The sequence below is a fragment of the Triturus cristatus genome, chromosome 4_1, assembly GCF_964204655.1.
Source record: "Triturus cristatus chromosome 4_1, aTriCri1.1, whole genome shotgun sequence".
Classification (NCBI taxonomy): Eukaryota; Metazoa; Chordata; class Amphibia; order Caudata; family Salamandridae; genus Triturus; species Triturus cristatus.
In genome coordinates, this window is record NC_140585.1 from 380,482,314 (window position 1) to 380,500,575 (window position 18,262).

Here is an 18,262-nt window from a genome sequence, read left to right on the forward strand (position 1 = left end):
AGAGTCTGTCAGTAAGAGTCTCAGTGAGAGTCAGTCAGTCAGTGAGGAAGAGTGGGAGAGTCAGTGAGAGTGGGAGAGTCAGTCAGTGAGAGAGAGTGGGATACTCTGTCAGCGAGAGTGAGTCAGTCAGTGAGAGTCAGTCAGTCAGTGAGAGAGTGGGAGAGTCAGTCAGTGACAGTCTGTTAGGGAGAGTGAGTCAGTCAGAGAGTGGGAGAGTCAGTCAGTGAGAGAGAGTGGGAGAGTCAGTCAGTGAGTCAGTGAGTGAGAGTGAGAGTCTGTCAGTGAGAGTGGGTCAGCCAGTGAGAGAGTGTGAGTCAGTGAGAGTGTCAGTGAAAGTGAGTCAGTCTGTCAGTGAGAGTGAGTCTGCCAGTCAGTGAGAGTCAGTCTTTGAGTGAGAGAGAGAGAGTGGGAGAGTCTGTCAGTGAGAGCCTGTCAGTCAGTGAGAGTCTGTCAGTGAGAGTGGTTAGTTGGTCAGTCAGTGAGAGTCTGTCAGTGAGAGTGAGTGAGTCAGTCAGTGAGACTGTGAGTCAGTCAGTGAGAGTCAGTCAGTGAGTGAGAGTAAGTGGGAGAGTCAGTCAGTGAGTGGGATAGTCTGTCAGTGAGTGAGTCAGTCAGTGAGAGATAGTGGGTCAGTCAGTGAGAGAGAGTCAGTGAGAGTGAGAGTGTCAGTCAGTGAAAGTGAGTCTGGTAATCAGTGAGAGTGAGTGAGGCAGTCAATGAGAGAGTGTGGGAGAGTCTGTCAGTCAGTGAGTGTTAGAGAGAGTGAGTCAGTCAGTGTCAGAGATTCTGTCAGTCAGTGAGAGAGTCAGTCTGTCAGTCAATGAGAGTGAGTCAGTCTGTCAGTCAGTGAGAGTGAGTCAGTCAGTGAGAGAGAGTGGGAGAGTCTGTCAGTGAGAGTCTGTCAGTCAGTGAGAGAGAGTCTGTCAGTCAGTGAGAGTGAGTGAGTCAGTGAGAGAGAGTGGGAGAGTCTGTCAGTGAGAATCTGTCAGTGAGAGTCTCAGTGAGAGTGAGTGAGTCAGTGAGAGAGTGGGAGAGTCAGTCAGTGAGTGTTAGTGAGAGTCAGTCAGTCAGTGAGAGAGTCAGTGAGAGTCTGTCAGTGAGAGTCTGTCAGTGAGAGTCTGTCAGTGAGAGTCTGTCAGTCAGTCAGTGAGACTGAGTGAGTCAGTCAGTCAGTCAGTGAGAGTGAGTAAGTCAGTCAGTGAGAGTGAGTGGGAGAGTCTGTCAGTAAGTGAGTAAGTCAGTCAGTGAGAGAGTTTTGAGAGGCAATTAGTGAGAGAGTGGGAGAGTGTCAGTGAGTGAGTCAGTCTGTCAGTGAGAGTCTGTCAGTGAGAGTGAGAGGGGAGAGTCTGTCAGTGAGAGTGAGTCAGTCAGAGAGTAATAGTGAGTGAGTGAGTCAGTCAGTCAGTGAGAGAGAGTGGGAGAGTCAGTCAGTGAGAGTCTGTCAGTGAGAGTGAGTGAGTGAGAGAGTGGAAGAGTCAGTCAGTGAGAGTGGGAGAGTGTCAGTGAGAGTCAGTGTGAGCGAGAGAGTCAGTGTGAGTGTGATTGAGAGTGTCAGTGAGAGTGAGTCAGCCATTGATGCAAGGCATTTGCAGTTAGGGTGAGTACTCTAAAGGTTAACTTTCATTGTGACAATGGTTCGAATATAAAACCCGTACATGTTTGCAGAGTTTAACGATTTGTGGCTATTCCTAATGCTCTGAGGATTCTACATTATTACATGCTAATAAATACATGCAGAACAAATAAAAGAAATAATTATAGTGAAGACTTAAATCCGCATGTTCTGAAAACCTGTAATTTCCCATCTTTCAAAAGAGCACAAGCAGCAGCTGTTTTATAGCACTCGTGCTTGTGCTCGTCATTGCTACTTTATATTAATCGATTTCATTTTAAAGTAATTCAATTAAGATAGAGAGACAGCACATCGGGTAAGGATTACAACGCACCTGAGAAAACATGCTAAACTCTTATCTTATCAAGCCTGGAAGTTGTGCACGCGCATGCGCATGCGCGCAGTCTTCACTTTTTCAAGCACTGCATTCGTGCTTGTGGCGCACCGCTGCGCGCTCCCGCAAGGTGGATGCTGCCACAAGCATGAGTGCAGTGCTTGAAAAAGTGAAGAACGACGGCTAAAGGCCCTCCTATGCAGCGCATGCGCGCTGCGTAGGTGAGACTAAAAACATACCAGATTTGTAACGCCAGAACTATTGGTTTTGCTTATGTTTGCTTCCTTCCTCCTGGCTTCTCAGCCATTAAACTCTCTTGGTTCTCTGTGTTCTTTAAAAAACTAATGGCTTGAAAGACGGCAAGTGGAATCATTGCTAAATCGGAAACTGAATAGGGGTGGGTGTGTTTAATCAAGTAACATCTGAACACCTGATGGGTCTCTTGTATGGGAGATATCAGTTTTCATGCTTTCGGTGTGTCTGAAATAAGTACCAGTTTTGATTGTGTAGAAATAGTAAAATACAAGAATGATCACGTGCTTTCAATGGAAGATGGCACGTTCTTGAGTTGGAACAGAGCTTTATATTTGTATTCCACCTTGTATTTGAATACATTTCTGGGTGTCCTGATGGAGCAGCCATGAGTAATTAGCATTAAAAGCCAATCATTTGTATTAATAGGTTGGAGTTTGAGAACCAGAAGACTCGTTTGGTGATTCAGCTGGAGTTTAGTCGTGGACAGCTCGAAAAAGAGACCAGTAGATTCAGCAAGCTAACGGAGACAATGTTAATTGATGAAGGAGAGATGGCAAAATTAAAGAAGGTAAGGAATGTATTTTCTTTGAAAAATAAGATTATTGTGGTTAACGAAAAGCTTTCATAACTTCATAGGGCCTTATTCACAAAGGTAAACTTACAAATATATTGTGTACGTTTAGATTGTTCTCTATTCACAAAGGTAATTTTCAAGTATGAACTTTACAACTACAGAGTCTCTGCACGTAAAAAATAAGAGAGTCTTGTCATTTTATATGCGGATACTCTGCATTCGTAAAGGTGCTACTCATAAAATAATTTTGTGAATAACGAACAATCATAAACTTCCACAAAAGTGTAAGTTTACTTTTGAAAGTCAGGCCCCTTAAACTGTTACCGCCCATGTTCCATTTTTAATTGCAGTGATTAATTATTACTTTCCACTATTGCATTTAATTTTTGACTATCCGTAGAATGAAAACAAGCATTGACATAGCCAATAGGTCTCGCCTTTGGGACCTTATAAGTGTTTAGCCATGCAGTACATTATCCTGGGTGCTGTGCCACCAGTGATTAAAGTTATACAGTTACTATACACTGGGTCATGCACTATGATTCAGGAATATATGCATGCCTCAGGAAACATTTCTGGACACATTCCAAAGCTTTTTAAAGCATAGACAGAAAGACAAGTGCCGGATGCAAGTCAACAGCAACATCACTTTCTGTGTGTGACTACATCACTAGAGTTCTGATCAGCTTATGAAAAAAAGCAGTGAAATACTGTCCAATGGCGGAGGCGTCATATCCCTTCTCCCCCGGCCTCTATTCACCAGGCACCCTTCTCCAGAGTTTTCCATTCCAAAACACTGGTCGCACCATTCTTTACCAGCAAGCCCATGGCCCGCCCTTTGTCCCAGCCCCCTGGGTATAGGACCACTGGATATAGCAACAATAACAAAATGCCACTTTGTCAGGTAAAAGCGAAAAAATGAATAGACAGGAACAGCTTCAGCATCACTTGATCGCCGTGCATCTAAAAACTAAAAAAATAACCTAACCTTGTGTGTTGTAACTGACGCTTTTGTAAAGCTCTCCAATGCCTTTGGGTCAATCGAATTCACACTTTATAAAAATGCCCCCCAAATTAATCTGACCATATGTAATTTAACTAGCGCTCATGTAAAGCGTTGCTACAACTTCGATTTGCTTGAGTTTTCATTATATAATAAAACATGTCTCACAGTCCCTGGAGAGCTGCCATGAATGTGATTTGAAATTATAGCTCTGAGAGGAGGAGGACAACAGGAAGAGGCGGCGGGCATGCAGCAACATGGGAGGAGGTGGAAGAGACAAATGCTGCTGCATTTGTCAGGTAGAGGTAATATAATGAATAAATAGGCACAATATCGGTATCACTTAATCTCCACACACCTGAAAACAAAAAATAACCTGACCTAGTGTAATGTAACTGGAGCTTTTCCAAAGAGCTTCAATACCTTTGGGTCAGTCGAGTTCTCACTCTATAAAAATGCCCCCAAAAATGTATCTGACCTTGTGTAATATAACTAATGTAAATCGCTCCCAACATTATCGGGTCCCTCGAAATCTCATTATATAACAAAAACTACCTCACACTCCCTGGGGAGCTTCTGTGAATTTACTTTGAAATTAGAGCTCTGAAAGGAGGAGGACGACTGGAAGAGGCAGTGGGGCGGGTATGCAGCGACATTGGAGGAAGGGGTAAGGAGAAATGCTACTCCCATTTGGCAGGTGGAGGAGAAATAATAAACAGGAGAGGCATCAGCATCACTTAATCTCCACGAACCTAAAAACAAAAAAATTAACCTGACCTAGTATAATGTATCTTGTACTTTTGTAAAGCGCTTCAATACCTTTGGGTCTGTCGAGTTCATGCTTTATAAAATTGCCTCCAAAAACTAATCAGAATATTGTGTAATGTAAATAGCCCTCATGTAAAGCACTCCAACACCTTTAGGTCACTTGATTTCACATTATAAAATCAAGCGTCAGAGAAAATGTGACAGGAGTTGCCCAAGCCTTGCCCTTAACTGTGATACAAGGTTGGGCTGCTGAAAATCCAGTGACTGAGGCTCACTAAAGTAACAAGCAGCGAAGCGGAAGGGGTTTGGGGGAAATCCCCGCACTTTGTATTCAGGGAAAATTAAAGAGCCGACTTCAAAAATAGCACCTGAAGCGGATGGCATTTCATCACAGTATTTGAACGGGACTGGGAATTTAAGGGTTGGGCACTGAAGCTTAACCACCGAAGACGGGCAAACAGTGGCACAAGCAGGAATCAAAGAAAAAATAGTCCTCCAATGAACATGTAAACACAGAAGCATAATGTTAACAGTAATTGGGCGATGCTCTGTGGGAGGAAACTAAACACAAAAAGGAAGGACAAAGAGGAAGGATTAACCAGTAGCAAGTAAGCAATTTTGAATTGCAATCGAAGGAGCACATCAAGAGGCAATGGGTGGGTTCGGAGCCCATACAGAGAATACAGCATGTCTCGAAAGGACAGCGCATGCACTGCCTATTCTCGACTTTAAAAAACTGAAATTTTAAGTCAGACTATCGGCTATGCTGGATGAGCTATGACTAGGAATAGTCCTTGATTTGATTTGGAAGTATTCTCGAGCTGAAGAGCTGGAATTCAAAAGCACACATTCTCTTTGCTGATGAATCTTGATACCGGCATATAAATGATCTAATAGATGCATTTTGGCACACTCAACACAGGCAGACAATCCTGTTTGAATTGGTGGTGAAATCAAAAGAAAAGTACATCCTTTCTCTGACTGTCAGCAGAGACTTTTCTTCTAATAGGTTTGTAGGTTGTCTTTTTGGACAGCAGTGAAAGGCTGCCGCATTATGAGCTTTTCTTTGTTGCTGTGGGAGTTACACATGCTTTTTAAAGTTAATCAAGCTTTGGATTAAAATTGGTAATAGTCATATGTAACGTGGGGGGATCCTATTGAGTTATCTTTGTTTTTTTTACAGTAGACGCCTTGTTTTTGACATATATGTAGTGGCAGTTGAAAATTGTGGACATTTCGGGGAAATCAAAGTTTTTTTTATCACTGGAGCATTTTATCTGTTTTATATTTGAGGCTGCCACTTCCAGTTTTTTGTGTGCTAGATCTGCAACCCTCAAATGTGACGACTTGTGGACATCAGACTTTGGAGTAATTATAAGTATTATGAAGGAATCTAAGGAGAGCTAAGGAGAAGTCTGTTGGTTTTAAAGTAAATTGGGGAGAGGGTGCCCTTAGGAAAGCTACCAGTAACTGATGTGGGAGAATACTATCAGGAAATTATCACTTGCTTGTGCTAGGGAGTGGTCCTAGTTTTGACAGCTGTCATGTCATGCCTGAGTTGAAATCCTAATTGGTGAGCCAAAAGTGTGGCAGGATTTCATGCTTTGCTGAATTTGTGACACAACATTTTTATTTATTAAAATCTTAATTGCCAGGTGAGCTAGACTGCTCTGCTAAAAATGTGCTTGTATATTTGGGTTTAGCTATAAGGATGGATTTGAATTACATTATATAACCTATTTCGGTATAAAGCAGCACATACATCACATGTATTCCTGTACATTATTGCAATCAACATTACAATCATTTCTCCAAATCAAACAATATCTTAGCAACCTCACTGTTTTCTACTAAAATGCAGGCCCTTAAATTTCACCATCAACCAAGGCTCTAGCATAATCTCCAGTTTTTTCTCCCTCATCAATGAGGTCTGGAGGCCTCTCTTTGTCTCTCCCACAAAATCCATTGAGGTTCCATAGTGACTAGGTCAAATGTGTCCTCAACGGGCTTAAGATCTCAAGCCTTTTAGGTGGTGCAGAAAGAAGATGCCTCTTTAAGATTTCCACCGCAAATGTGTTGTCTGGGGTCAGGACATGTTTTCAAAACCTTCTGCCTCCAACAGAAGACTTGATAATGAGCAGGAGGCCAAGCTATTTTTCAGCGAAGGCATGCAGGGGGACTTACAAGCAGACTTTCTCCCCCCAAAGATAAGTGACTTTCCAGGGAACATTCTTCAAAGAGAACTTCCAACAAAAAATCCACAAACACCTTGTTACCCAAACCCAAACTCTTCCTCGATGTAAGGAAACCCCGTAGCGCCTAAAAAGGTGAAGCCAGAGATCTTCTGCCCTTTACCTGAAGCCTCTCACATTTTTCATTACTACCGGTTTTCTTGGGCAGATGTTTAATGCTACTTTTAAGTTCCTGTGAGCCATTGTACAGGCCTGATTAGACCAGCCAGAGTAAAATGTTCTGTTGCCCCTAAATGAACAAATTAGTTTTGAGGAAATTATTTTACATAGATTTTCATGTGCCAACTTAAGGTGAGCAAAGTCGTCAGTTTCATCTAGGCAGGTGTTTACAGGAAATTGTAATAAACAGCACACCTTCCGGTAATGATATAATCGAAAAAAGTCTGTGTAAGCACAACACACTAGAGCACTGAGAGCAAACTATAAAGTCATATAATAAGGACATACAGACTAAATTGGTTTACAAGTATAACTGTAGTCTTCAATTAAACTTCATGCCAGCATGACATACATGAGTGCAGTTATAAATGTGCTTTATTGTATGCCTACTAAAAAAAGGATAACTTTATAAAGAACTGTTTGAAAGGGACACAATCTGGTATGCTGTCAAATAGCAGCGATCGGATAAACAAAGAGCACTCCAAAAATAATTTACATTAGCCTCAGCAGTAGACAGCGACTGTTAAAGCTGTAATGACCTTGTGCTCTCATCGCTTAGAACGTTTCCTGCTATCTCATCAGGCTCTACACACAAAGGCACCCTTAAAGTAATAATAAATCATAAATGCCTATCCATAGAGAAGACGGACTCTGGAATGCTTTAAAGGTAGCAGAGCTGCAGTGTGCTTCTTCGGACTTCTGACCCTTGCAAAACAATTTCCCTTCCTGTTCCAAAGGTTTAGGGGAGCTATTCCAGGGAGCTGGTATATGGGACCGCTGTAGCCTTTCATTCAGTGATGAAGTAGCCAGCCCAGTCCTTTTGGGGAGGTGGACATGGAACCACCAGACAGTACAGAGGCCTGCAGGAGCACCAATTCCTCTTCCACTGCTACAGCAGCTAACAAACTGGCCTCATCGACTCATACCCAAGCAGTGGGGACAGGATTCACCATTTCTTCCGAGGTATGCGATCCATCACCTCCAACATATGGATCTTACAAATTGTCTAAAAGGGCTATACAATACCTTTTTTCTTTTTCCCACCCAATGTTCCTCAGACACCAGTACGAATTTCTATCCTGCTGCTCTCCAAAGGGTGCTATAGACAGTACTGGAGCCTCAGAGATGTGAGTGTTATTTACACTACTTCCTCATCCTGGAAAAGGATTGGTGGCCTCAAGCCCATCCTGCACTTTTGACCCCTGAATACCTCCCTGGGGCTTGACAAATTGAAAGTGCTCACTTTGGCCCCAGTGCTTTCTGCTCTAGTATTTTCTTATGCCATCACTGCAGTCCCAGAGACATTACAGGCGGTTCAAGCTGGACCAGGAGCATTTTCACTTTACGATCCTTCCTTCTGCCTCACCAGAACCCCTTGGGGTTCATGTATATGGTGGTGGTGGTGATCACTGCCTCTCTTCGGAGATCGGGACTTCCTGTATTTTCCATACCTCAATGACTTGCAGCTGAGGGTGTGCTTGCTGCAGTCAGTCATGGGCTACCTCGTATGATGGTAGAACTCCTAACATCGTTGGAGTTTACTATAAAAGAGCCAAAGTTCCACCTGATTACGCTGCAAAGATTTTCATTCATCTGGATTATCCTGGGCATGGTGGGGTTCAAGGCTTTTTCTCCTCCACAACGTGTCCTGGATATTCAGGCTATGATCCTTATATTTCAGGTTCGATCCTAGATCCTATTGAGTGTGACGCTGTATCCTCCTTGTTAGTTATGCCAAGTGGCACTTGCAAGCCCTGTGGTAGCACCTGAAATACCAGTAGACCCAGAATCAATCCTGCTATTTCAACACCATCCAATTCTCGGAGGAGAGGTTGCAGGATCTCAGGGGTGGCTGACCAATCAAAATGTATCATATTCTAGGCCATTCTCGCTAAAAAATTGATGCCATTACAATATCTCGTTTTGTGTGATCTCCAGTAGAAGGCTGGCTCCACATCAGTCTGCTAGAGTTTCGGACCATATGTTCGGCCCTGAAGGCCTTCCTGTCATCCATCAGGGAAGGCTGGTGTAAATTCTCACGAACAGCACCAGCGCCATGTGGTCCTGCAAAAAGCTAGCCAGAGTGGGGTCCTGTGTGTTTCTGGAGGTGGCTGGACTGCCAGAACATCTTACTGGTCGCCAACCACCTGGTAGTTTCCTTGTATCCCTGAGTGGACCACCTGAGCCATCTAGCAGATCATGAGTAGCGTCTACATCCCATGATGGCCTAAGTCATGTTCAAGCAGTGGGGAGTTCCCTGACTAGATCTTTTCGCCACTGTTGGGAACACACAGTTTTACAGTTAAAGGTTTTAAAGATTGAAATTTCCGCTAGAACATCCAGCTGAAAAGGAACAATGTACACCTCCCCACCACTACCACCCTGCCCCAAGTTCTGAAATAGATGAAGACTGGCTGGGCCTAGATCACCTTAGTTGCCCATGATTGGGCCAGGAGAGGTACCAGGGACTCCTAAGTATGAGCATCTCCCCTCCGATTAGACTACCATTTAGGGAGTTACCTCCAACTTATCTCAGCAACCGGGCAGGGCTTTGCACCAGAACCTATGCATCTTACCCCTGCATGTGTGGAGATTTGAGCAGCAGCAATTGACTGCATTTGATTTGTGGTTTGAAGTGGTAGATATCAGCCATGCTGCCAGATGTCCCTCGACGAAGTCCATCTGCACTGGTGCTGGAACAAGTTTGTAACCTGATTTGATGCCCCAGACACTAACCTCTTACAAGTTAAGCTGTTGGATGTTGGTTTCTTTGTTTAGTCTTTATGCCCACAAAAGCCTTGCATTGGGCACTGCAAAAGGTTATTTATTGGCCCTTCCAATGTTTCTACATTTGCTGAGACAACCATCTTTGTTTAAATCATTTGTTTTGATGAGATTTGTTAATGATTTAACATGTCATGTTCCCTCAAACACTATTTGTAATGCTCCGATGAGACCTTAACTTGATCTTCATGTTCCTCTTGTGTATGCACTTTGATCCATTGCAAAGTTGCTCAGTGCGTCTCTTGACGTTGAAAAGTTATTACAGTTTTATCAGTCCGTCCATTAGTAGCCTGTAGGCTCTTTCAGCACAACCACCCTACACTACCTACTTTCCAGACAAATAATACTGTGGACTGAGACAGCCTTGTTAGTAAAAGCTGTGACTCCTTTTTGTGTTATGCAGTCAATCTCGCTAGCATACCCCTCAAAAAAGGAGATGAGGCTTCATCAGTTAGACACCAAAAAGGCTTTAAGTTTTTACATTGATCATGCGAAGGACCATCGAGTGGACAATCTGCTCTTGGTAGGGTTTTCTGGAGGAAGAAAATTATAGAATGTGCAGAAAAGGACGCTGTTCTAGTGGTTAGTTCTCTGAATCCAAAAGCTGCTATGCATTGGCCTAGGAGCATCACCCTGAAAGATCTGAGACCCCATTCCACCAGGTCCAAGGCTGCTACCACTGAATTGGCATAAGGGAAACCCGATCTTGGTATCTGCCAGGCTTTGGCATGTATATCAGTGCATATGTTCACAAAACCCTACTGCCTTGATCGGCAGGTCCGGTGGGAACTACACTTCGCCCACTCCATTCTGCAAGACTTTCTGCTCTGATCCGTTCTGCGGACCCTCCCCCCGGGAATGCACTGCTTTGGTATATATATATTCTAAAGTGAGGAATCTGCGGGTAGAAGTGTCAATCAGAACAGCAAGTTGCTTACTTTCAGTTAAAACTGTTTCTGGTGGATCCTGTTTCTAACAGCAGATTCCTCACTTCCCAGCCACCTCCTTGTTCTGGTCAGTGCTTTCTTGTAACATCGAAAAAGGTCCGAAGTTAGTGATCAACACACTGTTACCATCAATTGTTCATGCTCCACCTGTGAGAGCATGGAAAGGGAAAGAGACAAGAAAATGATATCAGGATGCTGGGATGACGCTTATATGCGGATCCGCCCTGTCACTTCCTGGGTGGTATGATGTCAGCATAGACACCACTTGTTGGTGTACAGGAGCACTGCTACATAATTCTCTGAATTCTGTCTGGCTTCTGAGGATATTCTAATGTGAGAAATCTGCATGTATCTAGAGTGTCTAATATAAAGAGCATTACCGAAGGAAAGTAAACTGTTAATCATCCTTCAGGAATGAAGTATAACGTGCACTGTTCTGAGGGAAAATTTGCTGTTTTTAAATTTAAAAAGTAAGCATTTAAATTGAAATATTTTCTCTTTGCTGCAGGAGGAAGAACGAGTGCTGTTAGTAGTCAATGAAGCAATGGCTGAATTGCATCAATTTAAAAACCTTTTAATTCTGAAGAAATCAGAAGCTGGGGAAGCTCAACATCAAGTAGAGGAAGTGAGAAAGAAATTATTAACTATAAACAGGTAGTCTTTGTCATTATTAATTTCTAAATCACACATTTATGATAGACTGTTTATAGCAAGGCATCCCACCTCTCTCTGTTCGTGTGAATGGAGAAAAGTCTGATCTGCCAGGAGTGGAAAAAAGAAAATGCAGTGCAGCCGGGCAGTGAGTGGAATTAGCTACTACTTTCATATCTCTGATCTTTACCTTTGTGCTTGCTAAGTGTCACAGCGTATACAATGGTATACTCCCAATGGTAGGATGCCTCACACATTGACTAAAAGGGCTTAGGTGTTAAGAATATTGCATGATGAGAACCTTCATCTATTTCCAATAAGGATATGCCAAAGCAGAATGAAGCCTATGACTCCAAAATGGATGTCCCACAAAGTAATCATGAGGTTTATTAGAAACCGGAAGGGCCATGTTGTTTGTATGATAAAGTTGGTTTATGGAGATCATTTTTCTGCTTTAAAATGGGGTTCAAGAGTAACCTGTGAATCATAGGATCACATTAGCAAATAATCCAGCTAGTTTAACTAAAAAGAAGTATTCCTGAGTAGTCAACGCGTTCAGGCAAGGCAATAGCTCTGTTGCTGTAGCTAAATGCAGCTTACGTTTTTTTAGACCCTTCGATATTTTAATACGATTTTAGGCTTGTTTAACCTTGATTTATGTGTCCTATGCTCTAATCTGCTATTCTTGCACTTACCATTGTGTGGGATATTGATTGCTGCCTCGATTTTGTTGCTCCTCCCCGGTCCACCACGGGTGCTGTCCCAATTGTGTGGAGGGAGGAAAGGTAACTTCCGGGCTGAGGGAGGTTAGCACTTCAGCACTCGCGCTCCCCCCTTCATTTAACCAGATGTCCTGTCAGACGTGCAGCGGGCACGCCTGTGGCGCGCCAAAGGCAAGCCCGTCTGCACCCGGTCGGGACCAGGGGTCACTACCCCTGTTTATTCCCGAGTTGGAACCATCTCATATAGCCCTCACTCTCTCCATTCGCTCCGTACAGTCACTATTGAAGCCTGTCGGCATTCCATAAATGCGCTGAATGGAGATGTGCAATGCTCTCACTGTGACTTTGCTCTTTCGCCCCCTACCAAAGCTTCAGAATGTTCTGATACTCCATCTATGTTAAAGATGTTTCTACTTAATTGTAGATTCTCTCTAAACATTCCACGGAACTTGCAATGTTATTAGAAGATCTAAAACCAGACGCCTTTTTTTTAACGGAGACATGGCTCCATAAAGAATCAGACCCTACTCTTGTGCACACCCTCCCTCCTAACTATTCTATAAATCGAATTGACCGTAAGATTGGTAGAGGAGGGGGTATAGCCATTATTTTAAAAAATATTTTTCTCTGTCGTCTCATTGCAGACCCCTTATTAGACTGTGAGAGCTTGGCTTTCTCCCTAGAGATCTCTTCGACTAGCGCTTTCTCTGACCTCCTAGTTTATCGCCCTCCAGGTAGCGCTAGACAATTCCTCAATGCACTACCCATAGTAGTTGCAGATCTAGCCCTGGGACCAGCCAACTTCACTATACTGGGTGACCTTAATGTACACCTAGATATCTCTTCTGATAAATTGGCTATAGAACTGATAGAGAATTTATCAGCACTCCAGCTCATGGAGAAAGCGTTGAAACCCACTCATTCCAAAGGTCACCTATTGGACCCAGTCTTTAGTAACTGTAGCGAACTTACTATTGGACTCCCTGGACTGATAATTTCCTGATCCCGTTAACTTGGGAAATTCCCGGACCCGTTTGCTCCCCTAATATAATTCCGGCTTGTGAGCGAAATTGGTCAAAACTCCCAATTGATCAGTGAACTCGGTCCTGGAAATTAATAGACCGACCTGTGAATTAAATTTCAATCTGGAGCTAATGAGAAATGTAACTCTTGGATCCAAGGTTCTTTAGACATAGTACTTCCTAAGAAACCCGTCCATATAACCAATAGGCCGAAAAATGCACCGTGGTTTACTCATAATCTGAGGGAACTTAAACAGCGCTGCAGACGGCTTTAAAGGAGATGGAGACTGGATTATTTAGATCTCAGTAAAATAGAATACAGGGGATCTATCAGACGTTACAAATCTGAAATTAAAACTACCCAAGCTACCTATTACGAACAGTAAATTGAGTTAGGAGCAAACTCCCCCAAAGAATTTTTTTAAATTGCTAGAACCCTTATTAATCTGCCTCAGAAATCTCCTAAATTGTATGATGCTTTTGCTCACTCTAACTTTCAAAAGAAAATCTAAACGATCTATCAGGCTTTTTCGTCCCCTCAACCCACCAATTCCATGACTACCCCTGCTGAGTCGATTGCAGGTACCCATACCCTACTAGCACAATTCCCACTTCTTGAGTCTGCCTCGCTGGGCCTAATTATGGCAGACATAAAAACGGGCTCTTCCATAGACCCTGCTCCCCCCAGGCCATCACCTTAGTTGCAGATACTATTCGCCCTAAAATTCCTGACTTGGTGCATTCCTCTATCTCCTCAGGTGTTGTACCTTTGGCGTGGAAATGTGCGATGGTTAAAGCCCTTTTGAAAAAACCTAATCTTGATCAGGCCAATCTGGCCAATTATCGCCCTATCTCTCTCCTGCCGTGGGTGAGTAAGATTCTAGAGAGGCATGTAAACAATACTCTTGTAGCCTTTCTGGAAACTAATAATTTACTGCACCCATCCCAGACCGGGTTTCGTCCCCAGCTTGGCACTGAGACTGCTCTCCTTGCGGTGACAGAGGAAGCAAGAAGGATTCTAGATCAAGGGGGCACTACGGCTATTATCCTCCTTGACCTCAGCGCCGCATTCGATACTGTTAACCAGACTCAGACTCAAGAATTTGGGAGTGTCCGGTATGGCAATAGAGTGGCTGCAGTCGTTTCTCAGTGACCGCTCTTTTAGGGTTTTTGAGGGAGACGTAATCTCTAAACAGTTCCCTCTCAGCTGTGGGGTTCCTCAGGGCTCTGCCCTGAGCCCCACGCTATATATGAGACCCTTGGCAGAGATTGTCCATCCATTTGGCATAAAAATCATCACCTGTGCAGATGATACTCAGCTTGTTGTGGGGACAAGATGGAGCTTATGCTCCTGGGTAACTCCCCTGCCTTCAATCCGGCATCTCTTTGGCCAGACTGCCTAGGCCCGGCCCGACCCCCAGAGATCAAATTAAGAGCCTTGGCATCTGGATTGACCACTCCCTCACATTCAGTCATCAGGCAGCAAAGCTTTCTGCAACCTGCTTTGGCCTACTAAGGATGCTTCGTAAGGTTCTTCCCCTCCTTCCTTTCCACGCCAGAAGGATCATGGTCCAAGCTTTGACCATCTCTCGCCAGGATTATGGAAATGCATTATATCTGGGAGCTCCGCAGTATACCATCAACAAGCTCCAAATCATTCAGAACTGTGCCGCCCGTAGACTTCTTCAGATTCCTCGCCTGCAGTCCGCTAAACAAGCACTAAAGAGCTTGCACTGGTTGCCGATCAGGGAAAGGATCCAGTTTAAGGCTATGTGTTTGGTCCATAAAGCCTTTTTGAAGAACGGCCCACCCATTCTCCAATCTCTTATCACTCCCTACCAACCGAAGAGAGACCTTCGGTCATCTGCCTCTTTTCTTGCTCTTCAACCCAAAATAAGGAGGGTCAGATGTGGTGGGCGATCTTTCTCATATAATGATGCCATTGGTTGGAATGCTCTTCCACTTCAACTGCCGAAAGAGCCCAATCTTCTTTAATTTCGCAAGCTCTTAAAAGCGTGGCTGTTTTAGCTCTGTATCTTCTTCCACCTTCCTTTTCTTTTACTAGTCCGCAGCGCTGGGAGGCCTCCGGATAGCCATCGCGCTTTATAAATGTCAGTCCATTCCATTCCATTTCATCCTAGAAAGATCACTGTTCTTAGAATGTGAGCAAAGAAATGGAAAAAGTTTGATTGAGGTTTGAAGCCGACTGCTCAGTCTTTAAACCCAACAATGCCACCAAAAATAGGACCATTATTTGTGTTCCTTGGCATAGACATAACAGTGAGACAATAGGAGGAGATATGTCACAGCAGAGAATGTGCAGAGCTGCAACCTACTGTGGCTTAAGGATTGCCTGTTTGCTTTCTTTTACTTTTATTTTCAGATGCCTGTTTTCAGCTTTAGCTATTTGTTGTTGAAGACATATTGTGAACAAAACAATGTATACTTTTGGTCAGCCCCTTTATCATTATAGAATGACTTTCTTGTCTTTGCTACTGATTTGATAGTTATTCTCGCTATTCTTGTTTTGGTCCTACTCAAAAGCATTTTGGTCTCAAGGGGATTTGATTGAATGTTATCTATCCCTCCTCGCTGTTGCCAAAGATCTTGTGTTGCAGTGAATAGGGTAGACTGTTTTCTCTCTTTGCTTTGAATGTTTTATATTTCTCAAGACTATAGAGGTTTGTTTGGGGAGGAAATATGTGACAGTTTGTCTTCCTGTTTGTCAGAACATATCTAGGATCCTGGGGCACACAGGGGTTATTTTGCTGTAACCGTAGTGTTTTAGGGCCTTGCTCTCTGTTGTCTCAGTGCCTAACCTATATTATCCTGCTAACTGAACACTGAGTGCATCTCTTAAGCTTTTGATCCTCAATGGTAGCAAGATGAGCACTCCAAACCTTCTCAGGGAGGTAGTGTGGGGGCAGAGACTCAGAGGCCAACTATTTTGACGCAAACCTATTACATGAGGGATGGTGGGTCATGATTATTAATTGAATTGATGATTATTAGTGAAGCACTTGAAATACATTATTAAGAATACTATGATCCCAAGACCTCACAATCCCATTAAATGACCTTTTTTTCCAGTCAGTCATTTTGGTCCCTTGGGATCGTACTGGTCCCGCATGACTAAGCAGTCTGATGATTGGTCCCTATGTCTTGACATTAAAGAAAAGAAACATATAAGGAGGGAGGGTAGGAATACACTGCCCCTCTGGCACTTTAGGGGGCACCCAGGAAGCCCCCCACCCCAAGAGCCAAAAATTGAAAAAATAATGCACTGCATAATCCAGGGCATTGCTCTCGTGGGGTACAGCAGTAATCCTGTGGGAACCGTCCCATGGGACTGTGCAAGATTCACTAGGCGAAGTTTTCAAGGACCCACAGTACCATGGAGCTGAATCTTAGTCGTGGTAACATGGGACTACTGTAGTACAGCGAAAAAGTATTAAAGAAAAAGAAATAATGTGGAGTGAGCGTTCTGGAGGGGTTGGAAGAGGGGTTGACCATCTGCAGGGAGTTGGATGCAGGGCATAGCCTAAAAGGGCCCTGTAGCTAGCCACCTTCCACACACTGCCAAAAGATGTGGTCAGTGGGGAAGATGGGTGAATATAATCAAAGAACCTCAAGAATTAATTGATCAAACCCAATGTTTGTGACGTTGTAGTTAGGTATTGTAAGAAGATCTCAAATTCACTGATAAAACTAAGGATATAGTGACATTATAGTTAGGTAAGGTAATACGATTTTAGTTTACATAAAAAAACCTTGACATTCACTGATAAAAAATAAAGGTTAAAATGACATAATAGTTAGGTTTTGAAATAATACAAAAAATAATGTTTAAAAAACTCTGAAATTCATCATTTATAATTTACTGAGCTAACTGTATCTTGCACCCCCCCCCACCCCCCACAAAAAAATGCATTGCTTTTGAAATCACGTGTTACATCACTCATGAGATGTTGAGTGACATTATTGATGACATCACTGATGGCATCTCAACTGACATTAATGTCATAACTGAGGTAATTTCATACAACGGTTTTGACAATCTGCTGTGAGCTTTTCGTACTGGAAGGCATACAGTAAAGTAAACAGGTTAATAACTTATGTTGAAGCTTTTGTTTTTGATATGCTTTAGCAACAGGCATCTGAACCTATTTCAAGTGTACATCTGCAACTGACACTTTTTGCTCTGACTCTCTACCTTGTTTATATGAAATACTGTTCCCATGTTAACCTTTGCTCTTAGCTAAAGTGTGCACCATTTAACGTTTACCATATTGCATCAGAGTTTTTTTACAATACTACACTAAACAAACTTGTTTCCAACACTATACTGTTTCTATTTTGTACATAAAGGCCCCTTTGTTACCTACTTAATTTATTTTTAAATGATCAAGTTGTTTGTAGAGTTATTTGAGGAGTAGTAGTTTGGATGCTGTCATGATTTATGTCATCAATTCTTTCTTTTGAGATGTCCTCAGTGATGTCTTCAATGATATTATTTAACATGTCATGAGTGATTTAATATGTGAGGCCAAAGCAATGCATGTCAGGGGCGCCGGTTATAGTTAGCTTAGTAAAGTATAACTGGTGAAATTCAGTGGATTTCTGTTTGTTGAACATTAGTTTTTGTATTATTACAATATCTAAATATAACATCACTATAACCTTTGGTTTTGCAGAGAATTGCTAGTTTTTTTAAATGAAGCTAAAATGGTAAAATCCTATTTTCGTAATTACCTAACTATAACGTCACTTTAACATTTGCATATATATATATATATATATATATATATATATATATATATATATATATATATATATATATATATATATATATATATATATATATATATATATATATATATATATATATATATATATATATATATATATATATATATATACCAACAATCTCCTTTCCAAAGGATGACGACGCCTTGTGTAGATGCTTTAAAACTTTATTTGTTGGCCACCATTGAACGCGTTTCGGCTGCGCAGCAGCATTGCTCACCAATACCGAGGCATAGTTTACAGCTAACCTATAGACATTTTTCTGTGTGTGTCACATGAGAACTACTATGTTGACAATACTGAAAACAGACTGGTAGTTTTCATTGCATTACTTCAGTTCATTGGTAAATCATAAAGATTTCTCTACTTAAAT

General features: G+C 42.5%; 1 protein-coding gene across 1 annotated transcript in view; it reads left to right on the forward strand.

Annotated features, from left to right (window-relative positions):
• Nucleotides 1–18,262, forward strand: part of SMC1B (structural maintenance of chromosomes 1B) — a 2,533,210-nt gene that overhangs the window by 1,878,231 nt on the left and 636,717 nt on the right. The window contains exons 16-17 of the mRNA XM_085652431.1: nt 2,628–2,769; nt 11,197–11,342. Coding sequence (XP_085508557.1) covers nt 2,628–2,769; nt 11,197–11,342 — 288 coding nt within the window. The remainder of the gene's footprint in view (nt 1–2,627; nt 2,770–11,196; nt 11,343–18,262) is intronic.